This window comes from Erpetoichthys calabaricus, chromosome 5 (genome assembly GCF_900747795.2).
Source record: "Erpetoichthys calabaricus chromosome 5, fErpCal1.3, whole genome shotgun sequence".
Taxonomy (NCBI): Eukaryota; Metazoa; Chordata; class Cladistia; order Polypteriformes; family Polypteridae; genus Erpetoichthys; species Erpetoichthys calabaricus.
Window position 1 is genome coordinate 84,978,721 of NC_041398.2, and position 23,446 is coordinate 85,002,166.

Consider the following 23,446-nt stretch of genomic DNA (forward strand, 5'->3'; position numbering starts at 1 on the left):
AGGATCACCAATGCACCTAACCTGCATGTCTTTGGACTGCCGGAGCGCCTGGAGGAAACCCACGCAGACATGGGGAGAGCATGCAAATGCCACGCAGGGAGGACGCAGGAAAGGAACCCAGGTCCCTTACTGCGAGGCAGCAGCTCTACCACTGCACCACTTCAGACTTGTATTTAATAATAATAATAATAATGATACAATTTATTTATATAGCACCTTTCCCATGCTCAAGGTTATAATGACCAAGGTCTTTGTATAGGACGACTCTGCCTTGATTTTATCTTTATCAGGGTTATACTCTGTAGTGGTCAACATTATTGTGCATAAAGTGCTAGTGGCTCTCTGAAAAATTCACAACACGTAAATCTTGCCTTTAATATTAGTAGGCCTGAAATCATATTTTAATAATGCAGCACTGTAACCAATTATCTCAGCCCATTTTTCACCACAAGACTTTAAATTGAAGTGACCTGGTCATTTAAGATAACACAAATGAATCAGTTAATATTAATTGTTTTCAATGTACTTCATCCTCCTTAGCGTTATGTTTACCCATAGAAAATCAAGCCAAAAACGCTGATTTTTTTTTTTCAACAAGAAAAATGTCAATATGTATAATAGAAACATGTAAATACCAAAACATCAATATAAATACAGTAGGAAAGGTATGTCTAGTGTCCACTGCTGTACTGATGCAGATTTGATACTGTTCTCTGTGTGACATGTTTTGAAACAGTCACTAACACACAGCCCAAAGTTGATTATCTAGACATTAGAAGCATGTTTTTTTGCACAATTTACTTGTAACATTTTTTCAGTTTCTTGCATATGAGAAGGCAGAATCTCAGTGCCTGATCTGCATGATTGATGCCACAATTGTATTATTGTAGGCTACCACAGTGCAAGGCATAATGACTTCTACATTTCCCCTAACCTGAACATTGATAGTTGCTGCTTTATGAACAGTGCTTAAGAGGCTAACGACTTTCTTGTCTTTCCACTTGATATCAATTATTTTGCCTTGTGAACCTTCAAAAAACCAAATTTACAAGACATATCATGGCAGTTTGGTTGTACAGTGCTGTATGCTTCAGTTTCACTATCAACGTCTAATGACCAAGTCACATTGTCATCACTATTGCATGATTCAAATATTGGTTGAGCTTCTGTTTGTTCTAAAACTGGCTTTGAAGCTTTTCAATTACACATCATTGTGTGTTTTGGTTGAAGGCCCCACCCCATTCATTAATATTGATAAGTTACCACAGAATGGCAAAAGGCATAGAAATATCCATAATTCTTTTGCAGCAAAAGTTTATCCACTAGATGGCAGCAGAATTCTTTCCCTTGCATTATTTGAGCTTAATGCTGTAAATTGGATTATGACAGCTTGTTGCGAGAGACACTTTGGGGTTAACCATTTTTACATAGAATTCCAAGACCGAGAGAGGCTCGAAGCTAATGGCAATGAAGTGTCTTGCATGTGTGCACTGGGATTGTTTGGATGGCTCTGGTAAGTTGCTAAAGTTGCTACTGATATCTCCTGTTTGCTCCACAGTAAGCCTCACTCCCAAAGGGCAGTGTCAGTTCCAGTCTCCCAGGGTCGGACCCATAAAGGCAGGCAAACAAAGTCAGGAGGTTATCCTTTGACCCATAGAAGGAAAAAGACAGAGCTATCTACAGTCAAGTTTTGTGTAAAAATGAGAAATTTTTTGCCAACATAGCATGGGCAAATTTGTTTGTTTTTGGACTTTTGCTTTAAAAAATACTAATTAAATGGAGTAGAGCTGGATTGGTACAGCAACCATTGCACCCATGTCCAGCAATTCAATCACATAATTCTTCTGACTGTGTGCTCTATGTAAAAAGTAAAGATTAGAGAAGGCTGTGTCAGAATGTATTTCCAAAAAAGGAAGAACAAAAAGTAAATAAAGTGTGATACCATGCTAAAAAAAGAAATGCTGAAAGACCAGATATTTTGGTTATTTGAGACACAGTGTGTAGGAAATGGACTGACACAGAATAAAGAAGACATTATAAACAAGTAAAATAAGGATGGCGGAATAGGCTGCAAATCTTAAAGACCATGAAAAGGGTGGCAAATGTGGAACCAAAAAAGAACAATTAGGAAATATAAGGAGAAGGATTAAAAGGCTAGTCTGATGTTTACTGCTTGGAGTAACCTCTGACCTGACTACAAGAGCAGGTTTCGCTTTTTCTGTGCTTTAGAAATTTAGTCACGAAACACAAACAATAAAATAGATAAGGGCAAGTATTTGATTGTAATGGCTCAGACATTATTCCAAAAAAATATCACTTGTAAGTTATCAAACTCAAAACTTAATTTATCCTTTTACACTTAGAAATATTTAAGATTAGTTTATTCTAAAAGAGTGCAGGACACAAATGAAAACCACTTTCATAATACTTGCTGTACAAAAAGTTTTCAATTCAATCAAATGTTTAGTGCAGCTTTGATCAAATGTTGTCATGTCGATATTTTGATCATTTTTATTATGGTATTGAGCTACGTCCTTCACAAAAGTAAAGTAATAAGATCTTGAAATATTATTTTTGCATTTTACATAAACAATTTTGTAGTTCAAATTCTTTTTGTTGTGAACATTATTTTTATTCCAATTGTCATTGTCTTTTTAGGCAAAATTTGTAGCTGACAAACTGAATTTGCTCTTTAGGTGAAAGGTTACAGTTGCTCTTACATGGCCAAGTCAGTGAAGCATCTGCAAAGCAACCACTTGGGTCTATTGTATGATACCTCAAATGTGATCTGTAACATATCCAGTTTTTAAAAACATTTGCTACCTGTATTCTAGTATAAAAATATTCTGAAACATTGTGCTACTTAAATGTGTCATTTTTCACAACTCTCTTTTTTACATCTTTGCAACTTGATGTCACAGTATTGAATGGTCACATTGCTAGAAATATTTCTTAAGTGCAACAATTTACTGTACATATTTGGTTAAATTAGAAAAATATAATTAACAGCTTGACAAAAAATAAACATTGTGTGGACTTATTGCTTTTAATGTTTATTTGTTATATTGTATATATGCAAATTCTAACCTGTGTAAGTTAAATTAATAACCTGTGTATCTTTAAACCAAGATCATTTCAGTTCTAACAAATACTGTATTTAAGATTTGGCATGTGCATTTGTAGTATCCCTGGTTTCATAATGTTCCTAACAACAATAAAACAATCGAGCATACTAAATAACACACATCTTCATTCACCCCTACACAGATTAACTGGGAATGAATTTAGATTCAGCAAATGAAAAAGCTTCTTCAAGAAAACTCACTGATCTTTCCACATGTTCTGCATGCAGTGGCCCTGTACTACTGAATAGAAGCATTTTCAACTATTAAAAAAAGCATCTGAGGGCAGCACTTCAGATGTTGAAAATCTAACATAGAGAGGACTGTATGCACTGCAGCTAGCTAAAGGCCAACTTTGAAAAAATAAACATTGAAAGCGGTTATGTAGTCTGAAATTGTACATTTTCTTTGACACTGTCCTTCTCAATAATGCACCTGTTCAATTCTGTAAGGCCGCTCTGTTGTGTAATCATAAATTAAGTTCATTTAAAAGTAAATTAGGATTTGCCATGTGCAAGTATAATAGGGGCTGCTTTCTCTGAATTTGCAAACTTTGCAGAAAAATTCTGGTGAGATTAGTTTACTAGGTTTTACAGAATGGAGGGCATGACAAACATTTTGGCTATTAAAACTTTATAATAATCAAGATTTACTTTACCAGCAGTGTTTTTCATAGTATTTAGGGAACTATCCTGCTAATATAATGCATTTAATGAGTACTGTAATTATCTATAAAACTATAAAAGCATAGGCCAAGTATAAATTAATGACTAACAGAAAATTAAAGCAAAATATTATTGTCTGCCATTAACATAACATACCATTTCCATAAATGTTAAAAGTGATTCCTTATTTTCCTGCCAGCCTGTGTAAAGTTCCTCTTCTCCCGGAAATTTGTCACAGCCAAGTTCCACAGTTATCTCAAGACAGTTGGTGTGCAAATAGTTGAAATCTGACATTCCTGTTTATGCAAAAGAAGTATGTTTAGTTCATTGCTTGCAACAATAACACATATTCTTGAAAAGATATTGACAAACTGTCAGATTTGTAACTGAACTAAAATAAATTTTATTACAAAAGAACTGAGGGTGGAACAGAATCAAAAATGTTTATCCAACATTATAGCACATATGAGGACACACATACTCACTTTGTGTATAAATTTCAATTCAGGATTAAGGCTATCCACAATATTACATTTTCAATTAAAAACTATTTTTTTGTAATGAAAACCAATTTTGTTACACAATAGTATTTTCACATTGTTCACAAAAGTATCTGCATTTACACTAAAATAACTGAAAACACATATGATGTAGATGTTTGTCTACACTGGGCATGTCCACATTGAAAAAACTTTGAAAGCATGGTAATGCCGCCGGCCACAGAATTTATTACAGAATATTATCAACCATTATATTACTTGCCTTTTGCACAAATATGTTTCATTCAAGCTATACAAAATGCAATTTAGATGCATATGGGTAAGCAAATTTCTCTATTTCTGCTATGTTGGGATATGGTTTTCTTTTGTGAAGGGTGACCAGTCTGGGAATCAGACCTTGTAATGAGCAGGATCCAATCAAGGACGGGCTATGTAATAAGCTGAAACAAATTGTGATCTAATTAGAGATGGCATTTTCAAAAGTATATGGCTCCAGACAGCATTTTCAGTTTCCATTTTGCTGAAAATGGAGGCTAATGTCTTTGTGTTTAAATGAACATGTACTGTAGTTACGTGAACATAGTGTAAGGAAACTCAGCAAAGATCAAATTTATTAATGCACATAAATAACTCATTAATATACAACAAAATGTCTTCATAATATTACATTTTTCAATAATTGTATTCTATATAAAGACATTTGCGCTCAAAAATGACATAATTTACCTGCAATCACAATATCATACTGATAAATGGTAAAGTTATATTAAGATATAGACTGAGTATCCGAAAATTCCAAAATCTGAAATGCTCAAAAATTGGTAAATTTTTTTTGAGTACCAACATAATGCCACAATTGGAAAATTACACACATGATAACATCTGTGTGGCACTTCTAAACTGCTGTTCAGGAGGGAGATTAGTGGCACAATTCAAAAGTGCTGTGCAGTACCCCCACTGCTAAGAGGGAACATTGTCTCTGACACTTTGTTGGCACCAGTTTACTATCAACCATCGTCACTGCCAGGCCTGTGTGCATTACTCAGGGTGTTTTTTGTATATTCTTTATGTACAGTAACCTTTTAATCAAACAAAAGCATCATAGGTGGAGACTGCAAGCCTCTCACTGTTTGGTGTTGCTGTTGTATATCAGCTGTTCCAGGTATGCTGCTACAGTACAGTTCCTTGTACAAAATTATTGTATAAGATTACCTTCAGGCAATGTGTATAAGGTGTATGTGAAACATAAATGAATTTCATGTCTAGCCTTGGATCCCATGTGGTGGGTTGGCGCCCTGCCCGGGGTTTGTTTCCTGCCTTGCGCCCTGTGTTGGGTGGGATTGGCTCCAGCAGACCCCCGTGACCCTGTGGTTAGGATATAGTGGGTTGAATAATGGATGGATGGATGGATCCCATCCCCAAGGTAACTCATTATGCATTATGCAAATATCTGAAATACTTCTGGTCTTGGGCATTTCGGATTAGGGATGCTCAACCTTGGTAAAGAGTGAAAATAAATGTATTTTCATAAAACTTTCATAAAGGGGAAAAGCTTTAAAGCTGCAATACTGATATTAAAGGAATTAGTGTACCTATGGATGAGAGATAGTGAAAATGAGTGCCCATGGACATTCCACAACCCATCATCTCTTTAAGTCCAAAGCTTAAGTATGGAGAGCAATATGCCAGCTAAAATGAAAAAAATGAAACAATAGAAAAATTGGAAGAGAATTTTTTTCAGAATGCTCAAAGAATGAGGGTTCTTCCATTAGAGACCCCAATAAGCTGCTGGATCACAGACATTACAAGCTGCCTGACAAGCATGGCTCTGGAGAGGGTCAGAAAAACCATGAAACCATCCATGTTCTCTAAGGTATTCTAAATAAAAACCCAACTAGTAATGTATTAGTACGTTTAAACATACCATGGACAAAATGCATATTATTGCTGATTGTCTCACGTAGGAAAGCAATGAGAAATGGAAAAACAGTTTATTTTCCTATTTTCATGTTTCAGAAAGCTACAGTAAGTTATATTCTATAATTATGATTTTAACTTTTTATTATTTTAAAATATTTTATTTAGTCAGTTTATTGTTGTCGACTGATTCAGTATTAATAAGTAAATGCTTAGATATACATCTAATCAAGTATATTTGTGTTTATTTGTGTAAGTAAACAGAATTATGTTCTGTTTAATAAGTAGTACTTTGGAATTTATATTTAATGCATGGAGGGTTACGATAAAACCATATACTGTTGTATTTGTTTTTAATTTAACTTTTTAAAATATCTAGGGATTTTGAATATGTCTGCTCTGTGCATAAGATAAATGTTTTTAGATCTACTTCTATCACTGATCTCATTTGTTAAGACTGCATATTAGGGCAGATACATGATAATATACCCTATCTATCTTGTACATATATTTATGAAAACTGTATTTTTGGAAAGTAATCATCAACATAGAAGAGTTACTACAGTGTGTTTAATGTAAAATATAAAAATTGCAAGTCGGTTACCTCCCGGGAAACTGTACCACAAGGCACCATTTATAATGCCATTTTTATCAGCAAAGGATCCACCACATCTGTCTATTGACTTCTGTGACATAACTGGGTGTGCATCAGCATATGACTGGGCTAGAAGCTTGAACACCTTATCAAAAGAAATTGGAGAATAAAGTGAGAACTTGAAAGTTCAGATTTAAAACTTATATAAAGATGCATTTGTTCAAAAAACAACACATTACATAAATTAAATTGTATATAGTATGTAACAGTATGTATTTACTCTTTCACAATTCACACTAGAGCACTGCAGTAGAAGGGAAGCAAAAAAATGGTATAATTTGAACTATACAAAGGCTTTTCATTTCTTGTTCCATTTCTTGCTCATTTCTTTTTCTCATTTGTGTTTTATAAATTGTTCTTAAAAAAGCAGAATTCTTCTTATGCTTTTCCAAAAAAAAAACTGTGACTATCAGGTATCTCTATAAAATGTGGTTATGCATCACTTGGTTTTTGCTATTACTTGTCCATGACATTGATTTTTCACTCTCATTGTAATAAGCAAAATATTTCTTGACAATGACCTTTGGCTTTGTTTAGCAACCATGATTGTGAAAAGAGGAAGGTTGGGTGTGGGGCTAGCTACTCCACCCTGTTAAAACAAAAACTAGCTACGAAAATGGCAACAAGAGATCAACAGGACTCAGCCCTGGGAAGCGGTCCTATTCAAAGGAGTGACATGTCATTGGAGTGACATAACAAAGGAGTGAAACCTCAGATATAAATTTCAAAGGAGTGACAACCATCCGACCAACCATCTAAATGGTAGCAATGATTTTTTTTGGCGAGCGTACTTTCAGTTGTGTGTGGTAAGTGAGGTGACAACGATTTTTTTGGCAAGCATACTTTCAGTTGTGTGTGGTAGGTGACTCCAATAAAATGTCACTTCTTTAATATGGTATTTATGTCACTCCTGTGAAGTGTCACTCCTTCGATACAGACCCCTGGGAAGAGATGGGTCTTCGATAAGAAGATTTATGATACCATGTGATGAAAGCTGGAAGACTCTGGAAGCCACAAGACCAACAACCTTTCTTTCTACTGGGGCAGCCAACATTTGAACATGGAACGTGACAACCATATATGAGACAGGGAAGACTTTTCAAATAGCAGCAGAGATGAAAAACTATAACCTCACCTTGGTTGGAGTCAGTGAGACCAGTCCAGACAGAAACGACTAGTCTCAGGAGAGATGATATTATACTCCAGACATGAAATGAATAATGCCTGACACACACTCAAGGAGTAGTTCTGATGTTGTCTAAAGTAGATCAGAGACCACTTATAGGACAGGAAGCCTATGGCCAAAGGATCATCACAGCATCCAAGAAGAAGAAGATCAACATGAACATCACACAGTGCTATGCGCCTACCAATGACAGTGAGGAGGCATACAAAGACCAGTTCTATGCCAGACTGCAGTCCTTCATTGAGAAGTACCCAAGCTGAAGCTGAAGGAAAATTGGATGAAGGCACACACAATCCTAGGATCACCCAAATCATGGAGCTCATACAATACCAATTGTGGTAGGAGAATAAGTCTTGAAGTATAAAATAATTATAAAACAGTTTGCACTAGTTTGAGCGATCTGTAATAAGGTTAAATACAGTCATGGATTCCCATGGGGCTGATTCCTCCTTCTACTCGCTCAAGGGAAGAACTGTTAAATGATTTTATTGTGCATTTAAATTCCAAAATGTATCTTTCAGACAGCAGACCACAATTTATCTTACAACTCTGACCATATTTTGCCTCCTAATTGGGAACTACTCAGAATCTAAAGTCAGAGTATCATCTTAAGAGCAATGGACAAACAGAATAAGTTAACAGAGAACTAGAATCCTTTTTGATATATACATTAAATAGCTTTCAGCACTTGGCCAAATTTTTAAGAAATGTCTTGTTTTCCTAATCTATCAAAATGTCCTCATTTCAGTGCCTGTCTGGCTTTAAGCCCTCACTACTTAGTTTACCTAATGTGGGCCCTTCCATTCTTAGTTTAGAGAAATACTTGTCTCATCTTAAGGTGGTCTGGAGACTACTTCAGGAGAAGGAGCCTCTGTCAAATGGTTTGAAAAATATAAACTTCTTTTAACTCCAGAGTTGAGGGTGAGGCAGAAAGCTTAGCTCGCTACAGGGGACATCCACCTCAGCGTAGAATCCAGAAACTGAAATTTATATGATCTGATACCACCCTTAAACAGATTTGGATAGTAACTTACCAAATGGCCTTGATTGCTCATTTTAAAATCCATCCCACTTTTCATTTTTCCTGTCTAAAGCCCATTCATACTAGTCCCAATATTAAATGCACTCCTCCACTTCGACCTATGGTGGTGGATGGAAAACAGGTTCTAGGGTTTTTCTGCCTAGTTCATTGGCATGGGAACCAGGTAGATCCTGGATATCGACCAGTAATACTTACTGTATGATTGTATACTGCAGTAATTTACAAAGTTGAATGTTACCTTATGCCTGCTGTCTCTGTCATCCTATAATGATATTAAGATGGTTTGGGAACAGATTTATTGATAAAATGTTAAACAATGTCTCTAAAAACTATCAAATATTTTTTCAAATATACATGTGCAATGTTACCCTGCAGCATCTTTTTTATTATGATTCTTGCATCCTATTCTTGTATCATGGATTTTCTGATCAACATTATTATGTTAATTTCAGAGAATTTTATTGATGTGGATCATGAAAATGAAAATGAAATCATTTGACCATTTCACTAAGTGAATAATGTACTGTATTTATGGAATAAAATTTAATGTATGTTGGTCTGATGTCTACTTATAAAAACCTTAGAACTAAAATAATCTTTTACCTGTTCATCAGGAGTAGGTGAAAACATTTTTTCTTCCTCTGGGTGCCTTGAAAAGTCATAGGGATAGGACACAACTAATTCTCCACCATGTAAACTTCCAGACAACACAAATGGGATTGATCTTATCCATTTCATTACAGCATAAGTCTCAGGAGCCACCTGCATAGCACATATGTGAAATAACACTGTCAGCAAGAATATTGAACACACTTATCTGAAAGTGCTTTGCCACTCTAACTTTCAAAATATTTTGATGACATACTATAGGTCATGATTATTTGTTATGCATAAATAAAATAAAATTCAATTAAGAAATAAAAAAGTTTTTTGTTAAGAATGTGAATTAGCATTTGCACCAAAATGAATAATGGCATTAACAGAACTGTCTACAAATAAAAACAAGTATTTCACCATGTCAGGAAAACCAGTAAGTGCAAAATTAGGTATTTTTAAATGTCTTGCTATGTACATGAATATGGAGAACAGTGCAAATGATTAGGTTTACTTTTACGCTGATGATTGACAAAAGAGTGATAACAAGACAGGCCTGAGTCATTGATTTTATTTACTTACTCTGAAAAACAAATGAGCTGCGAAATTGTGGATATTTGTAAATCCTAATGGGTATCACAGTAAATGGCCATTCAAATCCAATTCTTACATAATACTAGCAATGATGGCTGCAGGAAGCCTTTCACACTTTTCAAGAAAGATAATCAAAGTTTAAAGAACCAACAAATAAGTTTGTATTAGGAGCCAAACACCATAAATGTTAGCTGTGATAAGAGGACATCATAGCGGTTAACTACCATTGTTTTTGTAATTTCTACTATAAAGTAGTATCTCCAAAGATCAAAAGGTGAAAGTGGACCAGCGTGGTTTACCTGTAATGTTGACTTTCATTTTTAACAGTGTCTGATGAAATATGTCCAACACTACAAATCAGAAAAGATTTTTTTATGGTACACTTCTAAAATTGTGTCATAGAATGATTTGCTTCTTCTTATGTAAACAGATTGACACAGCTGCTTGTTTGATGAAGTATGATCAGGTGATCCTTCATCAAGGACATTGTGTCATCTATTGTACCACTACATCTTTTACTGTACATCATATGCCTGATTCCATTTTCCATCAGACAATCCTACCGCATACAGCTGCAATTGCCTAGAAGTCCCTGCTACAGCACACTGCAGCTTCCTCTTATGAAATTTATAGGTTATGGCCATATAAGATACTCCATATTTCTGTGAAATCCTGATGCCAACTGAAGACTTAGGTTTAATCAGCTCTTCACTCAAAGTGAAGAGACAGTTTCAGAGACTTTTTGCAGCAGTGGCAGCCTCCCCTCCTACCCATGTTACCAGGTAAAAAAGGGTACTGTAAGCATTAGCTGGCAAATAGTCACTGAAAGTGAAAGTTGGTGTTCTGTCCACATGTGAATAAATATATTTTAAGCAAATGTCAAGTCTGTGGTTGTTCCTTTTACACACCACTTTTTCCTGCTATTTGTTCTTTCACAAATACGTAAAGAATATGAGGCATATGCTTAATATGGTCCATCTGACACCTTGCCCTTTCAAATAGGAGTTGGATATGCCACAGGACACCATTCAGGACTTGCACACCTCCATGAAACAAAAGAAAGCCGTATATACAGTACAGTATATTCCTAATGATTGTTTTTTTCTGATGTTAACAATCCTATTGTGTAGTTTAAATTTTCTGCACAACAAAGATTGTATATCTGTTATTATTGATTTTTGAATACAGGAGTTCTCAACCTTGGTCCTGGGGACCCACTGCTACTGCAGTTTTTTTGTTCCAACCAGCTTGTTTTTAATTAGACTCCTGGGCTAATTAAATAAACTGTTATTTCCCAGATTCTGTGATTTGAGAACAATATAGAAATTAGGAAACTAAGTTTTGTAAGTTTTTCTTTTTAACTATATTTTCTTGATTTTTATTCTTTTTTTCCAGGTGTTCTAATTGTTAATTTAATCCATTATTTATTAATTAGTGGGTCTGACACTAAAGTAGTTGCAGCCTTTAATAATTCAGTGTTGTTTGTCTGGGTGTCTGTTCTGCTCGTTTTTAATTGTCATTATTAAGATACAATGAAGGGAGCAAACTGCACAGAGAAAGGGCAAAATATAATGAAATCAACAAAAGACAGTTAAGCATTTAAATCAACAGCAAAAGCAAAAATATTTCTAAATGTAAAAATCATGTGCTGTGCTTTTCTGAATGTAGAATAAGAGAAGAGAAAAAAAAAAACCCAGCTAATTATGAAACTGGTTGAAACAAAAACCTGCAGCCACAGTGGGCTCCTAGGACTGACTTTGAGAACCCCTGGTTTAATACATTGCTGAACCACTTTTAGATTTAAAAAATTAAGATTGCCATTGTGTGTCAATGGACTATCAAGACTGAACTAATATTAAGGGTGTTATACCACATTTACCAAAGCAAATAAAGAGAAAATACATTGAACACTACAGTATATATGAATATTGTATATAATATGAAAGTGAGGAATGCTGAGGAGAAAATAAATCTGAATCTCTTCACACTTCATAGACAGCATAGCTTAATGACATTTTAGTCATTTTAGTTTAAATTAGTTAAGCTGACGCCATATGACCTTGATCAAGTGATTTCAATTATGTAAGTGTACAGTAGAGCTACCATTATAAAAAATGTACATTATATATAGAATAATTCAGTTTAGCTATATCTGTAAATCACCTTGTAATTGCATTCAGAATAGAATAAGTTCTTTAAATGAGCCAGTTTGCTTATCTTTATAATTTTACCCTTCCATTTTTTCTCTTCTATGTTTTTTCAGCTATTATTTTTATCTTTTTTCCAGATCTTTTATACAGTACATTTTACAGAACATGATTAGAATATGCAAAGATAAAGCTTACTTACACTACAAATTGTAAAGATATTAAGTAAAAAAACTCCAAAATTATACAGTGTGTATACAGTAAATTAAGGTTAATTATAAAACATTTGGAGATCTTTTAAGCATAACATACCTTTCTCATTTTAGGACTGCAGAGGACCAGAACCTACCTAATGACATCCGACCCAAAACATGAAACAAGCCTAGATGGAGTACAAGTCCATTGCAGGGCCTACACACATGCACATGGACCTATTTAAGTCTGGTAGATAACTTAAGATGCACATTTATGGGATATGGAAAGATAACGAAGACCGCATTTGCATGAGGATACCGAACACACCAGGCAATATATTTTGGGTAATAATGTAATACTTTTGCAAAATAACACAATTATTTTGCAAATTAATGCAGCACATTTTTGTTCAAGTGGCAGGAAAAGGCTTCTGTAGTGCAAGTCAGTTACATGACACTAAATAAAAAAAAATGTTCAGGCAAAAAAAGTCTTTTACCTTCAAGCTCTCACAGACACTTGAGATAATATGCAGAAACCTGTACATTTAGACTATGTACTGTATTTTCAAAACAGGTAAGTAATGAAATTAACCACTAGAAGCTAGCAAATCTTCCAACTATCCATCCATCCATCCATCCATCCATTATCCAACCTGCTGAATCCGAACACAGGGTCACAGGGGTCTGCTGGAGCCAATCCCAGCCACCACAGGGCACAAGGCAGGAAACAAACCCCTGGCAGGGCACCAGCCCACTGCAGGGCACACACACATACACACCAAGGACAATTTAGAATCGCCAATGCACCTAGCCTGCATGTCTTTCGACTGTGGGAGGAAACTGGAGCACCCGGAGGAAACCCACACAGACACAGGGAGAACATGCAAACTCCCTACAGGAAGGACCTGGGAAGCGAACCCGGGTCTCCTTACTGCAAGGTAGCAGCGCTACCACTGCGCCACCGTGCAGCCCATCTTCCAACTATTACTGCAAAAAAATAATACTTTACTGGATCTGGCAGTTGATAGGCAGTTGATTGACTTTTGTGATAATGAAATTAACAAGAGCTGTTATGCAAAAAATATACAGGAGACGGAACAAAGTAACCGGGGAAAAACCAATGCAGATACAGGGAGCGCAAACAAACTTCATACAGACAGCAACCTGGAAAGGGATGCTAGTTCAGGGCAATAAATCAGTGGAGCAGCGGTGCTCACAACTGTGCTAAAATTAGGTTTAATGTAAGTATATACAAATATTTGAAGGTTAAACACTAAAGGGTGTCTGGAGCTTTAATGTACACCTTATGAAAAATAAGAACAGAGATGATAAAGTGTATATTTTGCACAAATGTCACAGAACAGGTTTTGAAGTTATGTCATAGTGCAGTTGAAAATACCACCAAGGGACCTTCATATTTTGACAGTTAATTTAATGAGTATAAATTGACCGAATGACCTGTTTTCATTAAACCTCTTCTTATGTTCTCATGTAAAAAACATAGTGCAAAGTATATCTGGAATTCATACCTTACCAAACCAGTAAGAGTCTGGAATGGGAATATGATCTGTGCGATATCCCTTGTTCCTTCTTCTCTGGTAAACAATGGATGTGAGGTCTGGGAAATTTCTATTCAGGTCAAGATTTTGACTATTTGCTCTCCCACTTGTCCATCCGTTGTACCTATGACCCTAGAATAACCTTAGAATGTTAATGAGGGAAATGAAAAGCACAGTTTTTAATAAAGTTAAAAACATGCTTTAAAATGCAGTATGATATGGTAACAAATAAAGTTAACTGCTTTGTAGCAGTTCGCTGTATTTGTTGTTCAGTGTTATAGAGACAGAAACAGTGAGAAAACCTATTGTGCTCAAAGAGGCCAGCATCTCAGATTTTGAAATGCCCAGGCACATCAGGGATGATTTAGTAAATGCAAACTATAGTATTAATGTACAGCAACAAATTTCTTGTTATATTAGCAAAAATGTAAACTAAGTACCTTATATAATTATGAAACCATGCACAGTTAAAAATGATCTTTCTATGTCTGAGATTTACTTCTACACATGTGAGTATATTACTGTTTTCAAATGAAACTATACAAAACTGTCTACAAAATGTATATGCTATACTATGTGTACTAAAATAAATACAAACTTACAATGCAAATAACTATGTACTTAAAATTGACAGTTATTTAAATTTAACTGCATAAATAGTTGCATATTGTCTACTAATTATCTATTTCTTGTATTATTTTTACAAATATTTTATTTTAATGGCATTAGTAAATTGCATGTAGTAAATACTAAATAACTCCATGACATAGGATCATGAGTTGACTAAGAGTGAAATATAATGGGAATAAAGAAAGTCATATGATCACTAAAGAAAGATTAGATCAATGCATGTAATATATAACAAAGAAATCTGTAAATACTTTCTGGTGCAATGTAATGCATGTAATTGCCTGTCACTTCCCTTTATCCAAGAGGAATTTGCTTTGAGTTATACTTGCACAGTAAAATGTTTTAAAATGCTACTTTCAATATACTTTGTTTTAACTCACTGCATGATTCCTTGTTCAATACACAATTTACATTTTAATACAATATAACTTAAAAAATCAATTACTGCACATCATATCTGTGGATCAACACGGTTTAGCATTTTCTATGCAACACAATTTTTGTTGATAACAATTATACTTCAAGGAAAATATTATCTGTTTCACCCAAGATACAAAAATACGTTATCACTCTCATAATACTGGTAGTGGGGCCAATTTCAAAATATGAACCTTCAACTTTTAACAGTTTTAAAATTATTTTTTATTTTGCCTACCAATCTTTTTTTTTTTGCATTTGGCAATTAATAAACGTTTAATTTCACTTAACACGGCTGACTACTCCAAAGAGATGTCATCCAATCACCCTTCTGAAAAAGAAATGGATGGTTGATTTCAGCCAAATGTCAGTCAGAGGCCAAGCAACTTGCGGCTGAATGGCTGGAAGCAAAAATAAAACACATTCTAAGTTAACACTTTCACATTCCAGTTTCTTATCCTGGGTTCTTACAAAGAAAACTCTCAAAAACTAAATATTAATTATAAACCACTTTTGTTATTTTAATAAAAGAATAATAAAATAAATACAACTAATTATATCATTATTGCCTTTATGGGTATTTAAATGCAAAATAAATGATACCTTCCCAATGGTATCTCTTTCATTAATATTTTTGCATGTTAGATTAAATAACATATTTTGATGTAAAAAATACGATTTTCTTGATATTACTTTTATCCGTGGTGTCCAGCTTTATCTGAAAGAATTAAACCTTAACTAAAAGCCTACATATTTTAGTAGCTTGGTAATTTAAACTACATTCTATGTTAAAATTAGTAAAATAATTAGAAAAGTTTGAAATATTAGTAAGATTAAAATATTTTAGGGCCAAGAATATCCCCACTGCCAGATACTGTATAAAATTAATATTAATGTATTATTATGCTTTTTCAAATAATAGGAAAATAGTCTGTTATTGCAAACAAATATTTAAATTATTATAATTTAAACCAAACCATTAGGCTAATTAAAATAATTTACTTTCTTAGACTGACACTTTTTCACTTTGTTTAAATATTATACTTGATATTTCATTATGATAATCTGGTGGTGGGGCGATTACTGTAAACTGGAAAGGAAGATACCAAGAGAGGATCCGTAATGTATCTTGGGGATTGATATTTACTTCAGTTTCCTGTTCATTCGGCTCCTCTACCTCTGCAGCGGCAATTTCATATCCATCTGGATTCATTGAGGCAAGTAGATGAATTCTGGTGTTGTCTATTAGGGTCCTGATCCGACCATTTCCCAAAAGATACTCGGAACACAAATACTGTGCTAAATAAATCAAAAGCTCCCGTCCAAGGACCTCATTTCCATGCATGTTCGCGATATACTTAAATTCAGGCTCCACTGTGGAAAGAAACAACTGTAACATAGATTGCAGATTTGGATTCGGCTACATTGAGACCTGCTAAAACTACAGTAAAAAAACATTAATAACTTAAAGTTCAATATACAGCTTGTTAGAAAAGTATGAAAAGAAAGGTACATCACCTACTGGTATTTTATTATGACTATCATTAACCTGCCTTTGTGTAATTCCATATTAGTAATTAAAATTTTGAAGATCAAGATGCTGTCATATCAGAAAACTAGCCTAGGATGTGTTGTGGTTTATATATGATTTATGGTTTTGCAAAATTAAAGGATAAGTTTGGCATTTTTCAAATCAAAGTCCTTTCTTCATAATCATGTAATAATAAGTTATATGTGACATAACTTTGTCACATGAAACTGAGTTCTAAAGTGAAGCAGATCAGTTAAATTCAGATGTATTGCTACGTGTACAAGTGCAATGAAACTCTTATATGCTATTTTAATTGCACTGTCACTCAGTGTGAATCTTCCCCTGTAGGCTACATAAAATAACACATAATGTAACGAGTGAAAAGTGAGCAGCATTAAAGAAAAAATAATCATATGATGCGAGGATGCATCTGATGTTACATGGTAGAGCATAACCACTGAAAAAAACATAATTGCAGAAGCAAAAGTAGGATGATAGGCAGAATATAGGTTGGTGAAGGTGGGGTTGTTATATCTCCAATAATTACTCCTGCTGCAAGCAGAGAAATGAGCAAGAAATGTACCCTTGTCATAAGAAAACAGTACTGAGAATCTGTAATAAAATGTATTATTTCCAGTTTTTTTTATTATCACAAGCATAATTCAGAAATACAGAGGGCAACAGAAGTTCCTTAATTAAAATTTTTTTCTACTTCAAAAAGAATGTTTTCTAGTATGTTTTAATGCTTATTTTTACATCGGGTCCTCAGTAGCCATTAGTAACATTATAAAATACAAGAGCAGGCTAGTTATTTTTTAAAATGTTTTAAAATTCACTTTACTTTAGAACGCAATTTCATGTGGCAAATGAATACATACCAAGATTTTGATGTCAAAAATACCAAACTTGTCCTTTAAATAAATAAACAGAGGCAAATTGCAGGTTGTATCCATGTGTAACAAGTACCAGAGAATTTAACAAGGAATTGGTTCATGTATACTTTCAGGTCCATAAGTATTTGGACAGTGACACAAATTTCATAATTTTGGCTCTGTACACCACCACAGTGGATTTGAAAGAAAGCAATCGATGTGATTGAAGTATATACTGTATTTTCAACTTTTATACAAGGGGTTTTGTTTATGAAGTGTTAAGAAAAGACAGACATTTTTATACATGGTCCCCCTCTTTTTAGGGACGCAAAAGTATTTGGACAAACTAACATAATCATAAATATAATGTTTATTTTCAATATTTGGTTGAAAGTCCTTTACAGTCTGAAGTTTGGAACCCATGACCATCGCTAAGTCCAAGGTTTCCACACTAGTGATACTTCTTCAGGCCTTTACTACAGCTGTCTTCAGGTGCTGCTTGTTTGTTGGACTTTCTGCTATCAGTTTTGTCTTCAACAAGTGAAATGTATGTCCAGTTGGGCTGAGGTCAGTTGACTGACTTGACCATCCATCCATCCATCCATTAAAGAATATTCCATGTCTTTGCCTTGAAAAGCATTTGGTTTGTTTTCACGCTATGTTTTAGCTCATTGCCCATCTGTACTTTGAAGCATCATCCTATAGGTTTTGCAGCATTTGGCTGAATCTGAGCAGATAGTGTAGCCCTATACACTTCAGAATTCATCCTGCTACATCTGTCAGCAATCATGTCATCAATAACCACCAGTGACTGACTTCCATTTACAGCCATGCATAATCATGCCATAAAACTGCCTCAACCATGTTTCACAGATGATGTTGTATTCATTGCATCATGAGCCATTTCTTCTGTTCTCTGCATTCTTTTTCCAACATTCTGGTATATTAATCTTAGTTTCTATTGTCCAAAGAAAATTGTTCCAGAACTGGACAGAGTTTTAAAAATGTTTTCTGGCAAAATCCTATGCTTGAGGTTTACCAGTGGTGTGCTCCTTGTGGTAAACCTTCTGTCTTTACTTTCACAAAGTCTTCTCTTGATTGCAGATTTTGAAAATGACAGGTCTACCTCCTGGAGAGAGTTCTTGGTTTGGCTAAATGTCATGAAGGGGTTCTTCTTCAGCAAGGACAGAATTCTGCAGTCATCCAGTACAGCAGGTTTCTGTGGTTTTCCAGACATTCTGGTGTTGATGATTTCACCAGTGTGTTCCTTCTTTAAAGAATGTACCAAATGGTTGATCTGACCACTCCTGGAATGTTTTGTTTTGGTTTCTCAACCTATTGATGGACTGTTTTAACTTGAATGGGGAGCTTTTTGGACCTCATATTGAGGGTTCACAGTGACAGCTACCAAATGCGGATTCCATACTTTTAATCAATTCCAGACATTTTACCTGCTTAATGAAATAATGAGGGAACTGTTCCCACCTGGCTATGGAATAGCTTTTCACTCAAATGTCCATATGGTTTTGAGCCCCTAGAAATGGGGAAGCTATGCAGAAAAATGCCTGACATTCCTAAATGGCTAATACAATATTTTTGGTAAACCCCTTAAATTAAAGCTGAAAGTCTACATTTCAATCACATAATGATTGCTTAATTTCATATCCATTGTAGTGGTGTACAGAGCCAAAATTATGAATATTGTGTCACTGTCCAAAATTTATGAACCTGAGTGTACTTACTCTTTGAATATTGTTATCAACAGTTTTCTTAATTTATGACTGCAATAACTATATATACAGTACATTTTAAGATTGTTTAATATAAAGCACTTCCACAAAAATAAGCCAAAAAGCTAAACAGGTTTCACTCAAGTGCTACTCCTTGAATAATCAGAATTATGAGTCACAGAGGTTTTATTAGGAAAAAATTAGTTGACAAAATACCATGTTGCACGGAGTCTTCCAATTAGAAAAATGTTAAAATAACATGATATGTCACTCAGAGGACAGTTATTTAATTACTCATACATTAGCCAATGACATTACTGAATTAATAAAATAAAAGTGATGTCTACTGGGACTTATAGGGATGTATAAAACCTAAGTCTTAGTCTAGGAAAATGCATTGTGTAAATTTTCTGTCTAAAATAAATAGTTTACCTAGCAATATTTTAATGACAAACATACAGTATTAATTCTACTCAAGCTCCTTAATATTAAATACTTACATAATTCATGTTGACCAGGGTTGTCAGAGAATTCAATAACCAAAAGGTCTTTCCCTTCAAAACTACGACCAATACTGTATGTTCTTGAAATATCAGAGCATCTGGCTGCAGTCTTCTTTAAAACATTCATCATTTGTGAATGAGAATGATAAGTAAATTGTATAATTGTGGAAGGCTGTCCAGGCGTTGTGTTATCAACAGTAAACTCATTTCCTCCTAAGAGAAAGAAACAGAGCAATGTCTTGATTTTCAAAATAGCAAACTAAGTCCATCTCAATGCCAGGCGCAGTTCCTAATACACATGTTTTAAGGATGCGAAAGAAAATACCACACAGACTGAATCTGATGGGAATTAAAGAATCGGTCTTTCCTTTCCAGTCTATATTTATACCTGATTTTTTTTAAGTAGGGATGCATTTTTCTGTAAAGAATAATAATGTACTCTTTTGTTACATTGCTGCAGGTAGTAACACTGCTCACCAAGAAGAGTTCAAAACAAAGTAAAGATTAATAACATTTGAAAGGCTAATTAAGATTTCAAAAATACTTTATGAACTTTACATTCTTTGACTCTAATAATGTAACTGTGTCAAATTTTATCAATAAAAACCTTGCAACTATTACTAGATATTTTCTATAACAGGAATTCTCATGTTCAGTCCTCGGGTATCACTTTAGCTGCAGGTTTTCCTTTCCAACTAGTTCCATAAATTATATGTTAATCTAACTTAAGATTTACCTAACTGTATAATTAGCTATGTTTTCTTCTTGCTAATTTTGGATTAAATAACTAAAACAATAACAAAACACTTCAAGATCTTAAAAGGCAAGAAAAAGAAAAAAATAATTAACCTCAATGTAACACACACATGTGCTTGTACATTCCAGCAAAACTGCAGCAATTTCTGAATTGACACAAAGAAGTTTGCTAAATGAAGGCAGAAGCCCAGTTAAAAGATGAGGTCAGTTGGGATGAACACTTGTTTTTACGGTGGTCCCTAAGACTGAACTTGGTAATCACGGATTTAATCATTTTCTGACTAATTAGCACACAAATAGACAAGACATTGAAATATCATTTAGTGTCATTTGTACATGTGTCTGTACTGCTTATCAGTACTTAGATATAATTATGGTGCAAACTCCATGAAATTAAAAACAAATGCTAAAAGACAGTTAAGCTATTGCAAAAAACATGAAATTTCAGAATTTCTTCTAAATATAAATACCATACTAGCACATGTTTCTGAACACTAAATAATAGATGAAAAATGTTAGTTTACACAGGAATTAGATCAATTAAATGCAAGCTTGACCCACTGATTTTTGAAAACTGGTTCAAATAAAAAACTTGAAGCAACAGTAGCTCCCAGGAATGAACTTGACAACCAATGCTCTATAAAATATAGTGCTTATAAAATGGGGAATTTTAAAAACACACCTATACACACCTATGAACAATCTGCTCTAAAGAACACAACATGTCTTCTTCTTTTAGTTGTTCTCATTAAGGGTTGACACACCAGATCATCTGTTTCCATATCTTCAGTCCTCTGCATCTTGCTCTGTCACACCCACCACCTTCATTGTTCTCTCTCACTACACCCATAAACTTCTTCTTAGGTCTTCCTCTTTTCCTCTTCCCTGCAGCTCCATCCCTAGCATCTTTCTCCCAATATACCCAGCATCCTTCCTCTGTACATGTCCAAACCAACGCAATCTTGCCTCTCTGGCTTTGTCTCCAAACCATCCAACCTCAGCTGACCCTCTAATGTACTCTTTCCTAATCCTGTCCATCCTTGTCACACCTAATGCAAATCTTAGCATCTTTAACTCTGCCACCGCCAGGGCTATCTCCTGTCTTTTTGTCAGTGCCACTGTCGCCAAATATTCCTCATTACTCTGTACTGTTGATCCCAAGTATTGAAACTTATCCACCTTCACCAACTCTACTCCCTGCATCCTTACCATTCCACTGACCTCCCTCTCATTTACACACATGTACTCTGTCTTGTTCCTACTGTCCTTCATTCCTTTCCTCTCTAGAGCATATCTTCAGCTCTCCAGGGTCTCCTCAACATGCTCCCTACTGTTGCTACAGATCACAATGTTCATTGCTCTGTACTATTGATCCCAAGTATTTAAACTCATCCTTCTCCACCAGCTCTACTCCCTGCACCTCACCATTGTCGCACTTCCCTCATATATATCCTGGATGACTCTTACATACTTCTCTGCCACTCCTGACTTCCTACTACAATACCACAACTCCTCTCTAGGCACCATGTCATATGCTTTCTCTAGGTCCACAAAGACATAATGTAACTCCTTTTGGCCTTCTCTATACTTCACCATCAACACCTTCAGAGCAAATATTGCATCTGTAGTGCTCTTTCCTGACATGAAACCATACTGCTGCTCACTAATGATCACCTGTCTTCTTAAACTAGCTTCCACTACTGTTTCCCAAAACTTCATGGTGCAGCTCTCTTAAACTAGCTTCCACTATTCTTTCCCAAAACTTCATAGTGTAGCTCATCAATACCAGTACACTTCTCTAATCCTCAGGAATCATCTCACTTTCCAAGACTGCATTAAACAATCTGGTTACAAACTCCACTGTCATCTCCTATAAACAACCCCATGCTTCTACGGGTATGCTCTGAGGACCAAGAGCCTTCCCATTCTACATCCTCTTCATAGCTGCCCCTACTTCTTGTTAATCCATGGCATCTTCTGGTTCACTAGCTCCACATCATCCAACCTTCTCTCTCTAACTCATTCTCTTCACTCATCAACCTCTCAAAGTCAATCACAAAGTCATACTGTAGTTCTGGAAATATCACAGAACACTGACTATAGCAATGGTTAAAGCAAAAAATTTAACATCTTTCAACTGAAATGGAAAAAGCAAGAAAAAACGGTGAAACTACTAATAACACTACCTCAGGAAGAAAGAATGCCTTTGCATGAACAGTGATGGACACAGTACTCCATACAGTGGTCTGTTTCATCACCCAGTGTACCTCCTTTACCTGCTGAAGGATGCAGTGGTTAAAGTATGGACAGAAAACACATGCCTTGTCAATCCCCTGTAACAGCCTGAACAGCATTATTTGGAAATAGCCGGTAGTGCAGAGGCAGCTGAGAAATGTAATCCCTGCAAGCAAGATGTGCTCTAACAATAAGCCTGGTACACTTACCATGGGAGTCATCCTGGGGCATCCTCACTAGATACTGAAACAACAGAAACTGAGTTTTATCCTACTTTCTTCATACTTGGCTGTGAGCAGTACACTCCAAAGATCACGGTGAAATAAGGACAAAAAGCAGCCTAACTGTTTGTATTTCTCTTAAGGTGTTTTTTGAAGTCTGTGCATTTACAGTAATTCTGAAATTCAGAGGTGACACAAGGCATACACTTAGCCATGCCATATGGCCATATTAAATGAATTTTCATTAACATCACGAATCTCTATGCAGCTCTCACTATTTTTCAAATGCGAAAACCCATTTAGAATGTTTCTTGTGTTGAACCTGTTCTTGCTGTGACAGACTTCAATGTATTAATCCTTTTAACTATAAGGGCTT

The 23,446-nt window shown here is 35.0% G+C and overlaps 1 protein-coding gene across 2 annotated transcripts in view; it reads right to left on the reverse strand.

Moving 5' to 3' along the window:
* cpz (carboxypeptidase Z) overlaps positions 1-23,446 on the reverse strand; it is a 35,168-nt gene that overhangs the window by 6,353 nt on the left and 5,369 nt on the right. The window contains exons 4-9 of one of the 2 annotated variants that reach the window (XM_028801726.2): positions 19,856-20,071; positions 16,370-16,596; positions 14,146-14,307; positions 9,691-9,849; positions 6,809-6,944; positions 3,944-4,083 (exon numbers count right to left, since the gene is read on the reverse strand). In XM_028801726.2, coding sequence (XP_028657559.1) covers positions 3,944-4,083; positions 6,809-6,944; positions 9,691-9,849; positions 14,146-14,307; positions 16,370-16,596; positions 19,856-20,071 — 1,040 coding nt within the window. The remainder of the gene's footprint in view (positions 1-3,943; positions 4,084-6,808; positions 6,945-9,690; positions 9,850-14,145; positions 14,308-16,369; positions 16,597-19,855; positions 20,072-23,446) is intronic. The other variant, XM_051928666.1, reaches the window with a different exon arrangement.